This window comes from Magnolia sinica, chromosome 3 (assembly GCF_029962835.1).
Source record: "Magnolia sinica isolate HGM2019 chromosome 3, MsV1, whole genome shotgun sequence".
NCBI classification, from domain to species: Eukaryota; Viridiplantae; Streptophyta; class Magnoliopsida; order Magnoliales; family Magnoliaceae; genus Magnolia; species Magnolia sinica.
In genome coordinates, this window is record NC_080575.1 from 7,109,329 (window position 1) to 7,126,664 (window position 17,336).

A 17,336-nucleotide genomic window follows, 5' to 3' on the forward strand; every position below is an offset into this window, starting at 1 on the left:
TAGCCCACAAAACGTATGATGGTCCCAATGAACAGTCCAGATTGATCGATGGGACGGTCCCAAGTGTTCTGGTTAGACAAGGAGCACCATAACTCATGTACACACTGAGAGCATCTGATCATTTGTCGTCCATATATACGTTCATTTCCAAACTTTGCCGGGTTCCGGTCCTAGGGTTTCTCACGTCGCTTTGCTCAAAATCCAAAATAGAAAGAAAATGGTAAATTTCACAATCTCCTTGCATTTTCTTGTATTTTATTTTCTATTTTGTGCTCAGTACTTCAGATCCGGATTCGAATAAGTGTCTGTTTGGATGTACCCGAAATCAGAATCCATTGTGTTTTGGATAGGATTATTTTGGTTCTTGATTAAGTAGCCGAAAACAGAAGCTATAACATAGTGTAATTTCTGACCCGTATAATATAGTGTAATTTCTGTCCGTGAATAATTCTAGGATGTTCTGTGGGCCCCACCGGACACGTGGGACATGTAGGCCATCGGGACCGTTAATATGGTAGGTCATCATATGGATATGATATGGGCCGAAATAGTAGCGATTGGACTGTCCTGACCATTCGATTGTTGTAGATTTTGCCTGTGCTTTATTGAGGTGTTCTGTGAGGTGCCATACCCCCACCGTACACGCGGTGGGACATGTAGGTGATTGGCAACATTGATATGGTGGGTCACGGTCGGGATGTGAATATGTGATATAGGCTGAAATTGTAGCGGCTGGATTATCCCGACTGTCTGACCGTTGTACATTTTGCCCACTGAATATGGACTGTTGCTAATGTTTTTGAATTGGATGCTGTTCGTCCTTTTACTGCTTGAGAACTTATCACCTACAGGCAACGACACCACAGCTTGTGGTGCCATGCCATCTCCCCCACTAACATGGAGTAGGCCCCACATGAAGACTCCAGTTTTTGGAAATCAGGCTGATTCACTTGGTGTTGGTGGGCCCACCTGTATGTTGAGTCAGGCGACCAGTTTTTGATTGACTCCGATTGCATGGCGCATCTGATGATCAGACTAGTCAGGTTTCTGTGCCAGTGCTTTGTGTTGGGAGACTGCTATTTTATGGTACAGGTGTAATACGAAAATGGCATGTCGGAGGGAGAGATGGTGTGGTGTAGAGCTGGGCATTGGACTGAGTTGGATCGGATTGGGTCCAACCTAATTCGGTTTGAAATCTGCTTGGGTGGACCCGAACTCGATCCGATCCAAGACCAAGTCCGGGACATCGGACTCGATCCGATCCGATGCATGGTTAGCTTGACCTGAACTTACTCCGACTCGGTCAGGGAAACCGAGTCGGATTGGGTTGGGTACAATTCGAATCGTTTTTTTTTTTTAATAAAAATTTTTAACGGTGAAAATCATTATCCTAGCGGCTATTTTCGGTGTGGTCCATTTAAGCTTTAGGTATGATTCATTATTTTTTTCTAATCTTCTAAAATGATCACGAAAATAGATAAACGGTACGGATATAATAAATACATCATTGTGGGGCCATGTAATTGTGATCTCATTTGAGCCGTTCGTACAACTCGGAGCTTGAGGCGAGTCTCCCCTAGTCTTTGCACGACACGTATCTACGCCTTACCTGCTGCTGCCAGGCGCCAACTGCTGCGTGTTGCCCGTCGGGCTACTGAAGTAACATCGCCAAGTTCTGTGGGCCCCATTACGCTGTATGTGTTGTATCCACACCGTCCATCCATTTTGAGATATCATTTTAGGGCATGAGTCAAAGATTGATGTAGATAAAAATCTGCAGTGGACCCCACCACAGAAAACAGTGGGGAGAGTGATTCCCACCGTTGAAACTATCCTAAGGCCCACCGTAATGCTTATTTGAAATCCAACCTGTTCAAAAGTTGAAAAAGACATAAATATGGGAAAACACAAATATCAGGTTGATCTAAAACTGTTGTGGCCTTTAGAAGTTTTTAATGGTGGGCGACATTGTCTCCACTGCTTTCTATGCTGGGGTCCACTGGAGCTTTGGATTTAATTCATTCTTTGGATATTGCCCCGAAATGATCTCTCCAAATCGATGAAGGTGTGGATACAAAACATACATCATGGTGGGGCTCATGGAACTTGGTTACGTCACTTTAATAGATACACCCGAAGCCTACCGGTGTTGACGTGCACAACACGTAATATAGCTGGTGCTTGTCTGTTGACGTGCCGTGCAAGTAACTTATAGATGAGTAAATTCTGCTGGGGCCCACCATGAATGCATGTGGTGTATCCACGCCATCCATTCGTTTTTTCAGATTATTTTAGTGGTTGAACCCAAAATTGATGCATATCCAAAACTCAAGTGGACCACACCATAGGAAAAAGTAAAAGTATTGATTTTCACTCCGGATTGGGTTTTCGGATCGGATCGGTCTGGATTGACCACTACCCGATCTCGATCCGAAAAACAGTTGGATCTGGATGATCCTACTCGATCCGCACCGATCTAGGCTGTCGGTTCGGTTCGGAACGGGTCGGATCGGGTCTGATTGGGTCGGATCCACCGGATCGGGTAAAAAATGGCCAGCTCTAGTGTGGTGCAACACATTGTGGTGCCATTGCATGTAGGTAATGATTTCTCTTTTAGGTCATGATCGATTTGGTGCTGTAGCCTGAGCTGGTTTCCTTGAATTTTGATTTTGCTCATTCAAATGGTGACCCACCAAATTAGTGGCCTTGATCACAGTACATGTGTATGGTATAGAGATGTTTTTTTGGTGCCCAAATTCTTGATAACTCCATGAAATGCATGCACCATGCTAGAATTCATCTTTTAAAATTATCTCCATAATACAAAATTTTGGTGTATGTTCGTGGTTTTGGCATGTGTGTGGGATCATGGATGTTTACAAGGATCAGGGGTTTGCAAGTAGGGTTGCATACGGGTTGGTTCGGGGGGGGCGGGGGCGGAGTACTACTGGAACCGAACCGTTTCCAACGGTTCTAGGATATTTGGAATTGGAACCGGACCGTTAGCACCCTAGAACCGAACTGGAACCGGACCGTTAAAATTGGTTCGGTCTCGGATCGGTTCCACGGTTATGGGCTTTTTATAATCCAGCCCAATTGCATGTTTTATTTTATAATCTAGCCCATGTCCATTCGTATTGTGATCCATTTGATGAATGGTTTAGATATTGTATAAGGTGTGCTAAAGTACATTTATGGAAACAATCAAATAGTGCATTGTAAACCATAAATCATGAGTCAACTATGGAAACAATCAAAGGGTTCTTGGTTTGATTCCACGGTTCGGATCCACGGTTTGGTTCTACATACCCCCAAACCAAGAACCGAACCAATGTAATCGGTTCTTTGATTTTTGGAACCGGAACTGGAACTGGTGCACTCTAGAACCGGACCGTTTGGTCAGTTCTGGTCTGGTTCCACAGTTCTACTGGTTCGATGTGCACCCCTATCCGCAAGTTTTTTTCCCCCTTTCCTTTCCGCTCAAATCAACATTACCGAGGTTTTGGTCCATGTCAATAATGATAGTATCCGGGTACCTTAACAAGCTTTTTCTAATAAGCTTTCTGGAAATATATAGACATCTGTTTTGCCATGACATTTTTCCCACTTGCGGTTTCGGGTACAACGAAATGTACCCTTACCAACTTTCTACCCTGTGGGGAGCAGGCATGTTTTTTATGTCCTGTGCACTGCATAACGACAGGACACATGTCTAGCCTATCTGGTGATCGAGATGGTTCAATGGGCAGGTCCTATTATGGATGGACACTCTGAAAACCACACAAAGTAGACAATCCTACCTTTGCTGTACCTTTTCTCATTCAAGGATGACTGTTCTGTACATTCTTTGTTACCACCAGTCACTGGTTTTGATTTTAACAAGCTGTCATGTGATGTGTCCAATTTGCATGCACCTTGCAAGATGATAATATCACACTCCAGTCTCCACACAAATCACGTATCAATTTTATTATTATTATTATTTTATTTTGATTTCAGGCCCCAAAACGAGGTGTAAAAGCACCAGTACCTGCAAAGAAGAAACAGGTAATTCATTCTTCTTGTGATGGATTTTCTTCTTCTTCTTTGTATTGTGATTTTTAGGTACTAGTTTTATTTAGCATTTGATGCCTTTCTGTTTTGGTGGATCATGTTTTGGGTTTAGGAGAAGGTTGTGAATCCTTTGTTCGAGAAACGTCCAAAGCAGTTTGGAATTGGAGGGGCCTTGCCGCCAAAGAGGGATTTGCATCGGTTCGTGAAGTGGCCAAAAGTCGTCCGCATTCAAAGGCAAAGGAGGATTCTTAAGCAGCGGTTGAAGGTCCCACCAGCCTTGAACCAGTTCACAAAGACATTGGATAAGAACCTTGGTAAAGAAAAAGGAAAAAAAAGAAAGAAAGTCTATTGCTATTGTTATATACTTATATTCCATGTCTTTCTTTTGTTATGGTGTTCCCACTAATTGCAAACTGATTCAGCAAACTAGTTGAGGCTATTCTCTCTCATGTTAATTGTGATTTGTGAATGTAGGCAATTGAAGATAAATTAAGGCAGAGTTAGCTATGAACTAGAAATTATTAGGTGTAATACAATGCTTGGCCCTAATTAATTGCGTTGCCGTTTGAGCCAGTGATCTATACTAGAAGGCTATCGATCCATACCAGTGGGCCAACGGTCTATACCAGTGGGGCTCACCTTTTAATGTCCCAGATAGTTAATTTGGTGTGGTCTCATCATGGATGGTTGTAGACACTGTACCTATGCATGAGCAGTCTAGAGCATGTGATCCAGTCGGACCTGGCTGTGAGGATTGTAACTCCGACTTGTAGGGATTAGTTTCAAATCTCACACCCCTGCAAAACATCGAATTCATGGTCCAAACCTCTCACCCAACACCCCAATTGTGAGTCAAAACACTCCTCTAGGTTCCTTGCAAGCACACCCAACAAAAACAAAAAAGGTGTAGGTTCCAGCTTGCCTTAGACTGGGACATACACATTGTTTTTGAAACCTCCATGCAACAGAGTGCTTTCTTTTGTTTCCGTGCCACAGAATGTTCTAAGCCCTTTCCAACTTTGTTGAATGTGCCATTTGTCCCTTAGCAATATTTACCCAAAAAACACCCAAAAGTCTATAAGGAGACCACTTCTCTCTTAAGAAAGGATCTCTGGCTCTTGCTCTCCACAATCTCCCCTCGCCTTCTCTACCCTTCTGCCCCACGTTCAAACAAATCTCCCTAAGAGAGAACCCCTTGCAAATTCCTGTGAAAAAGAGGAGAGAAATCATCATGATGAGGTGTAAGGGTAAGGGATTCAAGAACTCATGTGGGTAAGTATTCGATAACTCATGAATTCTCTCCATAAGCAAACTGGTTGAGGAGAACACCTCAACCCTCATGGGTTTAGAAACGGCTGAGTGAAATGAAATGCATTTGAAATCAAAATATTTTGTTTGGATGGGAGTAAATGGAAGGAATTGGAATGCATTTGAATTTTTCAATATATTCGTAGGAATATATGTGATATCAACTTAAATATCCCAACTTAGTGTACATATGCGGTATTTAATAGAAGGATTTTAATAAGCCCATTGAAATATATACCTTCGCCAAAAATGAGGAAATTTCGAGTCTCGGGTAGGCCATAAACTTGCCAACATTTTTTAACCGTCCATTTATGGAACATGTTTATGGTGGTGTAACGGTCCACTCTTTAGTGAGAAGTTGTATCGGACTGTCTGATGAATTTATGAACCAGATAACCTGAATTTGACTACAAAATTCATATATTTAATTTTCTAACTATCTACTATCAATGATAGATATATTGGAATGAATGTAATATGAAAATATCTTACATTTAGGTGTTTGCAATTATTTTTGAGGGCCAAAATTAATAGAAAAAATATTAAAAAAATATAAAATGCACCCCAAATATGTAAAATGCACATTAACATGTTCTACTATGATTAAAATCATATGACATCATTAAAACAGCAAAAGAATCATTTGATTTTTCGAATTTTAAAAAAGGGCCAAATAAATGTGTAAATAGAAAAAAATAAAAAAATATAAAATGGTAAAATACACATTAACATGTTCTACTATGATTAACACATCATATGGCAATAAAACAGCAAAAGAATCATTAAAAATGATTTTTCGAATTTTCAAAAAAGGGCCGAAATAAAAAAAAACTATAAAATGGCACCCCAAATCTGTAAAATGCATATTAACATGTTCTACTATGATTAACACATCAAATGGCATCATTAAAACAGCAAAAGAATCATTAAAAAATGATTTTTCGAATTTAAAAGGGCCAAAATAAATGCGTAAATAGAAAAAATATAAAAAATATATAAAATGGAACCCCAAATCTGTAAAATGCACATTAACATGTTCTACTATGATTAACACATCATATGACATCATTAAAACAGCAAAAGAATAATTTAAAAATGGTATTTCGAAAAAAAGGGCCAAAATAAATGCGTAAATAGAAAAAAATATTAAAAAAATATAAAATGGCACCCCAAATCTGTAAAATGCACATTAACATGTTCTACTATGATTAATACATCAAATGGCATGATTAAAACAGCAAAACAACCATTAAAAACTGATTTTTCGAAATTTAAAAAAAGGGGCCAAAATTCATGCGTAAATAGAAAAAAATATTAAAAAATTATTAAATGGCACCCCAAATCTGTAAAATGCACATTAACATGTTCTACTATGATTAACACATCATATGACATGATTAAAACAACAAAATATATTAAAAAAAGTATAAATACCTATTTTTGACGAATTTCTGAAAAATGGCCCACCGAGCTTTGATTCAAAAAAATCTATAATATAATGTGTTTTTCTATCAAATACCTAGCTAAGGTTGGTCGAAATTAGTAGAAGAAGGAGTTAGAAACAGTTTGGAAGCAAGATGTTTCAAAACACGCGCACACACACATATGTTCCACTTCGACACGTGTATGGTGTGTAAATGGTCGGCCGATACGTAACCGATTTGGCATTCCATGCCGTCCATTTAGATGGCCATCCTTCAGACGGTTTAGATCATTCTTTTGGTGTGATTTTAGTGATGTAGCCAATATTTGCTTTGTTTTGGAGTATCATTAGCATGACACATGTATGGTGGATATGTGCATAGCAGCACCTTTGTTTAGACGTGCGACTCTCCAAGGGAGCTTAAAAAGGCATTTCACCCCATTTACTTCCAAATCATCCTCCCTCGTAGAGAGGATTTCATTTACATGCACATTTACTCCCATTTCATTTCATTTACATGCATTTACTTCCATGCAAACACACCTCAAATGCCATTTACCTCTATTTACTCCCATCCAAATGGCCCCTAAGGGGATTCATCTGCTCTTCATAACCTTCTGAAGCTCCAAAACCGTCCTTTCAAGGGGGACATCCACAAGTCCACACACTTGTTCTTTCCCTGCTTTTTGTGGGTCTTCTAATACATTTTTGTTCTCTCTCTCTCTCTCTCTCTCTCTCTCTCTCTCTCTCTCTCTCTCTCTAAAAAAAAATAATAAATAAATAAATAAATAAATAAATTCTACAGTCTCCATCGATTTAAACAAGACTGAGTTTTTGGTGCTAGGGTCGCCACATTCCCCCCCTTTCCTGCAATTGCTAGTTATTTCAGGAAGGGACTCGTGTACATACGACTTATAACCTTAATCTCAGTTACGAATTATGCACATTTCTATGGCACGTTAACTTACTAGCAACCGAAGAGAGTACTCCGTGTCTCCTTCCACAATGGAAGGAACCCTAAAGATTTTTTAGAGACAGCTTAAAATTTCTTACGTACCACAGAATTCAAGTCCCTGTTCCCCTGCCTGACCTGTGAGGGTAAGTTGCATTAAGTCATTTTGATCGCTAATGACTCCCCCTACTCCTTAAGCTCTTGGGTTCCCCTTAGGGCTGCTATCTACATTCAATTTCATCCAACCTAAAGGTGCATTGAATGCTTCCTCGGCTATGAGAAGATAACACTCGGATGTTTCCCTATCATGTCAACAATGTTGGATGAAGTCTGGACTTTTTCTTCTGAATGGTGGCTAAAATTTTATTAAAAACCAAAAGCAGTACAATAAAGGGAAGGAGTTATCCTTAGCCTGTCAATGGGTACCTGCACCCATGATTACCTGATGGACTGGACCTTATTTTAATGGATCCTGGTGTCCCATCTTTTGGACCTGTTAAGAAATTGGGTCATGATCGGGTCTCACCTTTTGTACCCATTAGAGTCAAGGGATTGTGTCTAGTGGGGTCCTATTGTGGTCCGGTTAGTTTTTGTTAGTATTGTTAGTATATTTATGTATATTTAATATATATTGATGAAAAATGATGTGTGTGATTTTAGTAATAAAATGAGGTTTCCTAAGCCACACTTGTAAGAGACCATTTACACACCATACACGTGTCGAAGTGGAACATATGTGTGTGTGTGCGTGCATGCGTGTGTATGATTTCAGTAATAAACTGAGGTTTTCTAAGCCTGTGTGTGTGTGATTTCAGTAATAAACTGAGGTTTCCTAAGCCACAAATGTCAGAGACCATTTACACAACATATGCGTGTCAAAGTGGAACATGCGTGTGTGATCTAGTTCATCCATAGGGCAAATGCTCATAATTTTCCCAAACCCAACTTGAAACCTATATACAAAGACATGATGGGTACCCGGGCTGAAGCCATTGACAGCCCTGTTATCCTCTCGTCACTCGCACTATTGAGGTTATTAGCCGCCTCGTCGGCTTCTTTGGAAACCTCTGAAACACAATCACCAACATCAGAAAATATAAAATTGTCTCGTTGCATCGATGCTAGGGGTGTCAATGGGCTGGGCTCGGCCTGCCAAAATTAGAATTTTGAATAGGCCCGGCCCAAAACAGTTCAAAATCTGGGTCGAGACCAACCCCAGGCCTGGCCCGTTGACAGCTCTAATCGATACTTGAGGGGTTGGGAGATAGTAGTCTTCTGGTGTTGCATTACCATGCAAACACGGAATCTAGGATCGACTTCCTGGGATACATGAAGGTGTCTATTGCATTTGGTTCTCTACAGTGCAGATAGTTGTTGCAGATTTTTTTTTTTTTTTTTTTGTTGAAAGGTGATTATATATTGGCTCTGTAACTTTTGTAATATGCTACTCACATTCTCTTGCAAGTTACGCTGAATCACGGCCTTCAAGTTGTCTTTCTTTCTTCATGGTTTCGAATGAGGGAGAATGCCTTTTCGGTTTAAATGATGATTTTTATTGTTGTTTTCAACCAAGATGTGCCGTAATGGCCATAATGGCTGTTATGGAAAAAAAAAAAGAGAGACCTCAAATGGCCATTATGGCCTTGTAACAGCAATGGTGGTGGCCATTATGACCACTTTACAGAATACCTTGTATTCGACATTCATAACTTAATATTTGCTGCCAACTGCTGGTTTGAAACATCTGCAGCAACAAGCCTTTTTAAGATGCTTCTCAAGTACAGACCCGAAGACAAAGCTGCAAAGAAGGAACGCCTTCTGAAAAGGGCTCAGGCTGAGACAGAGGGGAAGACTGTAGAGGTCAAGAAGCCTATTGTTGTGAAGTATGGGCTCAATCATGTCACTTACCTTATCGAGCAGGTCCATATAACTTCTTGCATCTTACGGTGGAATGAGTTATCGAACTTAGTTCCCTGTTTCTCCTTACAATATGATTCATGTTTGGATGTGTTTTATGATGTCTTGTAAGTTGTAATTAAGAAAAGAAGAGGTGGGATTGGATTTACCAGAACTTCAGTGGCAGTATGCCTGCATCCACATTTTGGGGGAACAGAACTGTCTCTTGCCTGCACAATGCACATGGTGGGATGGGCTAGGTGTCCCACCTGTGAAATGGTCCCTGGAATATGGATGCATTGAAAACAATTGGTTTATCATCCCAATCTTCATTCTGGGAGGTGGATAGGACGACCCTTTGTTTGAATTTATCTTGCAGTGGGTTGAGGAAGTGGGCAATTGTGTTTGACACTTACTACTGTATGATCCTTATTGTTGGTTCGTAATCACTTTCAATTTGCAATATGCAATTTAATTGCCATCTTTGTTACTTCTTTGCAGAACAAGGCGCAGTTGGTGGTTATTGCTCACGACGTTGATCCAATCGAACTGGTTGTCTGGCTGCCAGCCTTGTGCAGGAAGATGGAGATTCCCTATTGTATTGTCAAAGGAAAAGCACGCTTGGGAGCAGTAAGCTTATTTCTGACATCCCTTGTTGTGCTTAAGGGGTGTTTGGATGCACTATATAATTCAACTGCAATAATTAAGTCTAATAAAGTGGAAATTGCCAAATTATACTTTTCTTAGCCAAGCATTTGAGCAAAGGCTGGAATGCAAGTTTAAAATGCAATGTTTACTTCTTTTTTTTTTTGGGTTACTGGAAAAGTGGTGTTTCGAGCTGTGTTTGGACTGGGATTGTGAAAAAGTGTGAGAAGTGCTCCATTCTGAGGTTTTTGATATATGGTTTTTGTTTTTGCTTTTGCTTTTGCTTTTATTGTTGTTTTTTTCAAAATTTTTAAAAAAAAAATGCTTGTTGAGTATTGTTTTGTGTTGTGTTTTTCTTCTTCCTGTTTACTAGGAATAGAAATGCTGCAAAACCAGGAGTTGGACTTGAAAGGACTTGAAAACAGAAGCTCCCTGAACAATCCATTCTTATTCATATTCCAAATTGTAGTTCTGTTAGATTCAAGTTGGGAATTGAGAGAAACTTTTGAGTTTTGAGCATTAATTTCATTGTTATGAATCTCAGGCAACACGGTTAAATTTTGTCAGTTCCTCTTGATTAAACTGAATATTCTCATTTCAATCACTTGTGCATCCAAATGCGAACCAAGTTCTCTGGTCAAAATGGCATTCCCAATCAACTAATAATGTGCTTATTTTCCATCTTTCAATCCTTGCTTCTTTACCAGATTGTTCATAAGAAGACTGCAGCGGTTCTCTGCCTGACCACGGTGAAAAATGAGGATAAGATGGAATTCAGTAAAATCCTAGAAGCTATCAAGGTGGAAAAACAAAACTCTAGTTCTTGCATGCTTATTTTCCATTACCCCCTTTTTTTTTTTGTTTTGTTTTGTTTTGTTTTGGTGGAATGATCCTCTCTGTTCGATGCACGTCCCCAAAATTTCAACTTTTGGGATAAAATAGCACAGTGCACTTGTGTACTGATGTCATACCGAAAGTAGAAAAAAGGGTGCATGCATAAAAGTAATGGTCGTGCGCACACATACATGTATCATTCCTCTTTTCTTTTTTGGCATGACTGTTATATCTGTTTCAGGCCAACTTTAATGATAAGTACGATGAATACCGGAAGAAATGGGGAGGTGGGATCATGGGCTCCAAATCCCAGGCCAAAACCAAGGCCAAGGAGAGGCTACTAGCCAAGGAAGCTGCCCAGAGGATGACCTAAGGGTATCTCCATACAATCTCATCTCTTTTACTCAGTTTTGTTTTCGGTGCTTCCTTTTGTACCTGGAGTTACCTGAGTGGGTTCCTGACCGGCACCCAAATCTCAACTTTTGTTGATCTCGGGGCAGTTCGCTAGAACAGCCTATTTTCTCGCTATTTGGATGATTCATTTACCGTCTTAGTTTCATATATATATATATATATATATATATATATGGAGTTTTCTGATGATTGATAATGCAGGATAATGCTAGTATGCTATGCACGTGTGTAATCATTGTTGTCATGTCGCATATGTGAAATAGCCCAGGAATGTTGCATATGCCTTGATTTGTATGGCGGTCGAGTCTGCAACAGGCATATTTTTTCACCGTTTAAATTGCAAAAAGTAAAGAAAAACAGGTCCCAATGTCAGTGGACCTGTTTTTATTAACTTTTTGCAATTTAACACTCTTTTACTACACCCACCCCCCCCATTTTCCTCCTCTCATTCTAAACTCTCTTAAATTCTTAAATCTCTCTCTCTCTCTCTCTATCAAGTCTTACTCTCTCTTATTCTTTTATTTTCTCATAGTCATAAATCATAATTCATAGATCATAAATTCATATTTCATAATCTCATTTTCTCTGTCTCATAACTTACATAATATCTTTCAAGTTTGATTTTTTTTTTTTTTTTTTCTCAATAGAGACAAGTCACAAGAGTTAACTTACAACTATATTATGTAATAATAATGAAATAGGTAAAAATAAAAAATAAAATCCAAGCACTTATATATATATATATATATATATATATATATATATATATATATATATATATATATTGTAATTTTTTGGGATTTTTTCCTGTTAAAATAAAATAAAATAAAAATGTTTTAAAAAAAGGGCAGGGGACCGAGCGATTGCTTATGCACTTGTGCAATGGCATAAATGATCACTTCCCCTTGATGTCACAGAATTACTCATGCGATTTGACAACATTGTGTGTAATCTATAATAATTATACATTTTTTCATAATTTTTTAGAATTTTTCCCATTTTTTTTAAAAATTGATTTTTTCTTTTCAAAAAGAAAAGTAAATAAGAAGCTCAGGGGACTGAGCGATCCGATCTGCTCCCTCTGATGGTACAGAATCGCTTATGCAATTTGACAACATTGTGTGTAATCCATGTGATCATTCTACTTGCCCTTTGGTTCAAAGTTCAAACCATCCATTGGAAGAGGCCTAACTGGCCAGCTTAAACGTTATGTTGGTCATGATAGTCTGGTTTTCGTTGGTTAACATATGCTTTCTAGACATTTGAAGACCATCATGTTGGTCATGATGGTCTGGTTTTGTAGCTAACATTATGTTAGATAACTAGATATTGGCATTGGTCAACCAAAATATGTGGATCAATCATCAAAATTGTAAAATCTGATGAGGTAGCTGTGGAATTTAGGTTGCGGCATAAACCCATTCAAAAAAGTGACCTGTCAATTGCATGGTCTGGATTGATGAACATGTCATCTATTAGGTTGTAGTGACGATCAATACGCTGAGTTTGAACCAAGGGCTAAATGAGCATGCCTCTCACAATCCTTTTATGACATTTTAAGTGCTAATTCTAGGTTCAGGGTTATGCCATGCGTCCCAGTGGTTCAATGATCCCAGCTGTTCTTCTTATAACCCTTTCTAGGCTTGAAGATCCTGGTTCATTGATACCCTTATCTGTTGCTTATTTCCTAAGCCTCTATTCAGGGCTGCTGGTTGAATTTTTAGGATGTTCCATGGTGTGGCTTGTCCGAACAACATTTCAGATTGCCTTATCAGCATTCTGCTTGTGAAACGAACCTCATTTTCTTTTTCTTTTTTGTTTTTTTGAAATTCCACCCCTTGAAGGGGAATTCGAAACTGAATTAGTCAATGGGTGCGTGAATATGCTATCTTTCTTTTCTTTAAAGACTCGTTCATAAAAAAAATTATTTTGAATCCTATGTTTCCTGGGCTGGATCCATATGTTCGTTTTGAACAGCCTAAAAATTGCTGCGCCCTCTTCAATCGTACGCACGGCATGGCATAGTTTTCCGGCAATCGCATCCATCTGAATTGCTGACCCAACTCTGGATGGAGCATCACCTAAATATTTCACTGATGATATAATATTACCTATATCTGATTTTCCCATAAAATTTCGTCTGCTTAACATACTATTAACCATCCATTTGATAACCATTTAATTGGATGGTTACGATTGTTTGGTGTCTATTACGATTGTTTTTTTTTGAAAATTTTATAATTATTTATTTTTATTTTTAAATTGTGAAAAACTAACGTAAGAGTCTGCCCAATGCTTTGAAAGATGCTACGAACAGGTAAACCAAGTGGGCTTCGGTGTAGTGGGCGTTATAAGGTATTCAGGCAGAGTATGACACTTGATGGCTGTGGGGCCCCCCTTCCCAGCCGTGAAGCATATCCAAAGCTCATGTGGACCACACCACAGGAAACAGTGGGGATAATGGCACGTCCACTTTTGAAACCTTCCTAGGTCCCAAGTCTATGTTTATTTGCAATCTAACCATTTCATAAGGTCACATAGGCGTGGATAAAGGGAAAACACAAATATCAACTTGATCCAAAACTTTCGTGACCCTCAAGAAGTTTTCAACGGCAGTCATTGGATCCCACTGTTTCCGTGCCACTTGAGCTTTGGTTATGCTTCAATTTTGGGTTTATGCCCAAAAATGAGGTGTCAAAACGGATCGAACTGTTTCTTAGTGTGCCACGTGAACACTGGATATGCTTCAATTTTGGGCCCATGCCCTAAAATGAGCTGGTAAAATGAATGGACAACGTGGATACATGTATCGTGGTGGGCCCGGTCACAAGGAATATCTGTGTTGGCTCACCACGCGATCTTCTTCTAGTCGGAGATGGGTTTCGGTGGATCCATGTGGGGCTACCTTGTTGTATGTTCCTTGCATCCACACCGTCCATCTGTTTTGACAGATCATTTTAGGGGATGATCCCAAAAATGAAGCAGATCCAAATGTTAGATGGACCACAGAACATGAAACAGTGGTGATTGAATACCCACCATTAAAAACTTCGAAATAAGGTTACAAACACCTGTATGAAGGGAACCGCACAATTATCAGCTTGATCCAAAACTTGTGGCCCACGAGAAGTTTTTAATGGTCAACATGTAATTTCTTGCGGTATGGTCCACCTGAGATATGGATCTGCTTCATTTTTTGGATCATGCCTTAAAATGATCTAACAAAACGTGTGGAAGGCGTGGATGTAAGGTACGTACATCAAGGTGAGCTCCACAGTTGGGGATTCACTGAAGCGGCCACCATCAAAAGTGCACCACGTGGCCAAGGCTAACTCAAATTAAACCAGTTGTGAAATCTACTGACGCTATGTCACAGTAGCAAAATCAGATTGGTTGAACAATCCTAACCTCTCGTTTCTGGACATTGGTTGAAATGGTGGCATTGGATGTCTTTAATTTCTAACCGTCTGATAGATGTCCGGCAATACATCTATCAATCAGGTTTTCAAAGAATCGCAACTTTTGGTCCATCGCACAATTAAACTGGAACCACTAATTTTGATGGTCTAATTTATTGTCTTGTATGCTGTTTATGCATTGTCTAAGTAATTTCTAGGAGCCCGCATATGGTCAATCACGCCTTGAAGAGTATCAGAGCTTCTCTCTTAATATTCCACCAAAAAATTAGAGGTCTCTTAATAAATTCAACAGGGGGACCACATCATGTCAGAATTTTGCTCGCCCAGCAAGCATCCTCTTGGTGCGCACCGTCACATTCACGCACGCATGTGCCTATCCAGCGTATTGAGTATGTGGCAAGGTTTGCCATGTCAGCAGATTGACCTATGACTCGTTAGCTGAGTCGGCCCTATTCCGAGTGAATGTTAAGGTGATTTGAACCTAATGTCGGCCCTATACCGGTAAATAATCTATTCTGTAGACGAGTCGGGGTGATTTGAACCGAGTCGACTCGTGTGACTCAGTGCGTGAATAGATATGTTAGTGGCACCGTTATGTATCTTAAATCCAATCACTCCACGTGCGCCCCCTTGTTTTCCTGGAGTTGTTTTCTTTATATGCTATTTTTAACACATGATCTCATGCGCATAGATTGCAATTTAAAAAAGAGGAAATCCTTTTATACTCTGGCGGAGTGTGATGTATGAAACGCAGGCAGTTAGAAATTATGCCGAAATAGAATACTTGGGTTACAAATAATCCAATGTTATTATAAGGGCCAGTTTAGATGCATCATGAAATACTCTCGCGTAATTTTCTGACCATCAGATTGATGGACGTTTATTGGATGGTCGAAAATGGAAAGAAAAACATTCAATGGCCTTTCCAACAAAAGGTGTCCAGGAATTGAAGATGAGGTTTGCTCAAACGATCTGTTTTTTGGGCCTTGATAGGCCTGTTTAGTAAATTGGGCTTGGGTTGTCACTGGCCTAGCTCCTTGCCGATCCTATTTGCATGCGGTTCTCAGGTGATTTTTGTATGCAGTGATTCGGAATGAGTTGTTCGGTCCTGTGTCAATTTGTTACTCGCCTGAATTTGGGGGCGACTTGTCTGGGTGGGTGATGTTACATCCTCGTTGCACTCAACCAGAACGGACTCAACACTTGTATTGGCTAAAATCACGAAAGATGGTATGTTAAAATACCTTGTGTTGGCTAGGTGGGCCAGAGCTCCCACATCTCAAATTGTCCATGTCTAAAATCCGTCTAACTCAAGTGATCAAAGCCGGTCCATGGGATGCGGATTTCCTGGGAAAGCCTTTTGTTTGAAGTTCCTGCTCTGGAAACTTAGGTGGGGCCCACTGTGATGGTTGTGAGAAATCCATGTATATCCGTTTTGTAAACTCATTTTAGGACTTACAGCTAAAAATGAGACAAATCCAATACTCGGGTGGGCTGAAAATGTGAGGATTGAAAGTCCAATGTTAAAATATTCATGGGGCCACAGAAGTTTTGAATCAGGATAATATTTGTGTTTTCAGTTAATCCCAGTAGGAATGACATTATGAACGGCATGGATGTCATGTAAGCATCACCCCTTGGTGCGGCTCACTTGAGTAGTGGATACTGTTCACTTTTGGGTTTAAGTCCTAAAATGAGCTCACAGAACGGATGGACAGGGTAGATGTCTCACAAACATAACGGTGGGCCCCACGTAGGTTTCCTACACAGGAACTTCCTGGGAAAGAAATCCGTGTCCCGGTCCATTGCATCCGCCGACATGCCACATAGGCCTGACATCCAAGTCGTCCATCAGATGGGTCGTAAGATATAGTCCGCCCGAGCCAAATATCAGCCTGGTGCACTCATCAAGTGGGACAAGATGCTGGGAAAATCTTGATAGCATAGAAAATCTTAGTCTGCATCGCAACCTTCGGATAAAATGACTGGCTCGCTTTCTCGGGAGAGCATCTGCTTGGTTGGACCCACCTGATGGACGGATTAGATCTCACCCCAGTGCCCAAGAACCCACCAATCGTATGGTCAAAGGGTTCGATCAAGATGATTCTTCCGCATAGGCAACCGAAGGGGGTAGCTACCTACTACCTCACATGGTCTGGATCGATCAAAGGTGGGGCCCACCAGGCATTCCATGAGCTGTACCCTGCGGAGGATCATCATGAGAAAAACTTTGATACTCCGGTGGAATGTGATAGATAATACGCAGGTGATTGGAAATTCAATTCACTGCATTCATGGCATATAATCAAATTCAAATTAATCTGTCCAAAATTTTGGGTCCCAGTTGAGATGCATCCCGAGTCAAACATTACATTTATTTGATTATCTGGCA

General features: G+C 40.0%; 1 protein-coding gene across 1 annotated transcript; it reads left to right on the forward strand.

Moving 5' to 3' along the window:
• Window positions 1-122: 122 nt before the first annotated feature.
• LOC131239411 (large ribosomal subunit protein eL8y-like) lies at window positions 123-11,676 on the forward strand. The gene is made up of 7 exons (XM_058237103.1): window positions 123-220; window positions 4,000-4,047; window positions 4,166-4,367; window positions 9,487-9,656; window positions 10,134-10,262; window positions 10,985-11,077; window positions 11,353-11,676. The coding sequence occupies exons 1-7, from the start codon at window positions 218-220 to the stop codon at window positions 11,482-11,484; spliced, it is 777 nt and encodes a 258-aa protein (XP_058093086.1). The 5' UTR covers window positions 123-217; the 3' UTR covers window positions 11,485-11,676.
• Window positions 11,677-17,336: the final 5,660 nt, after the last annotated feature.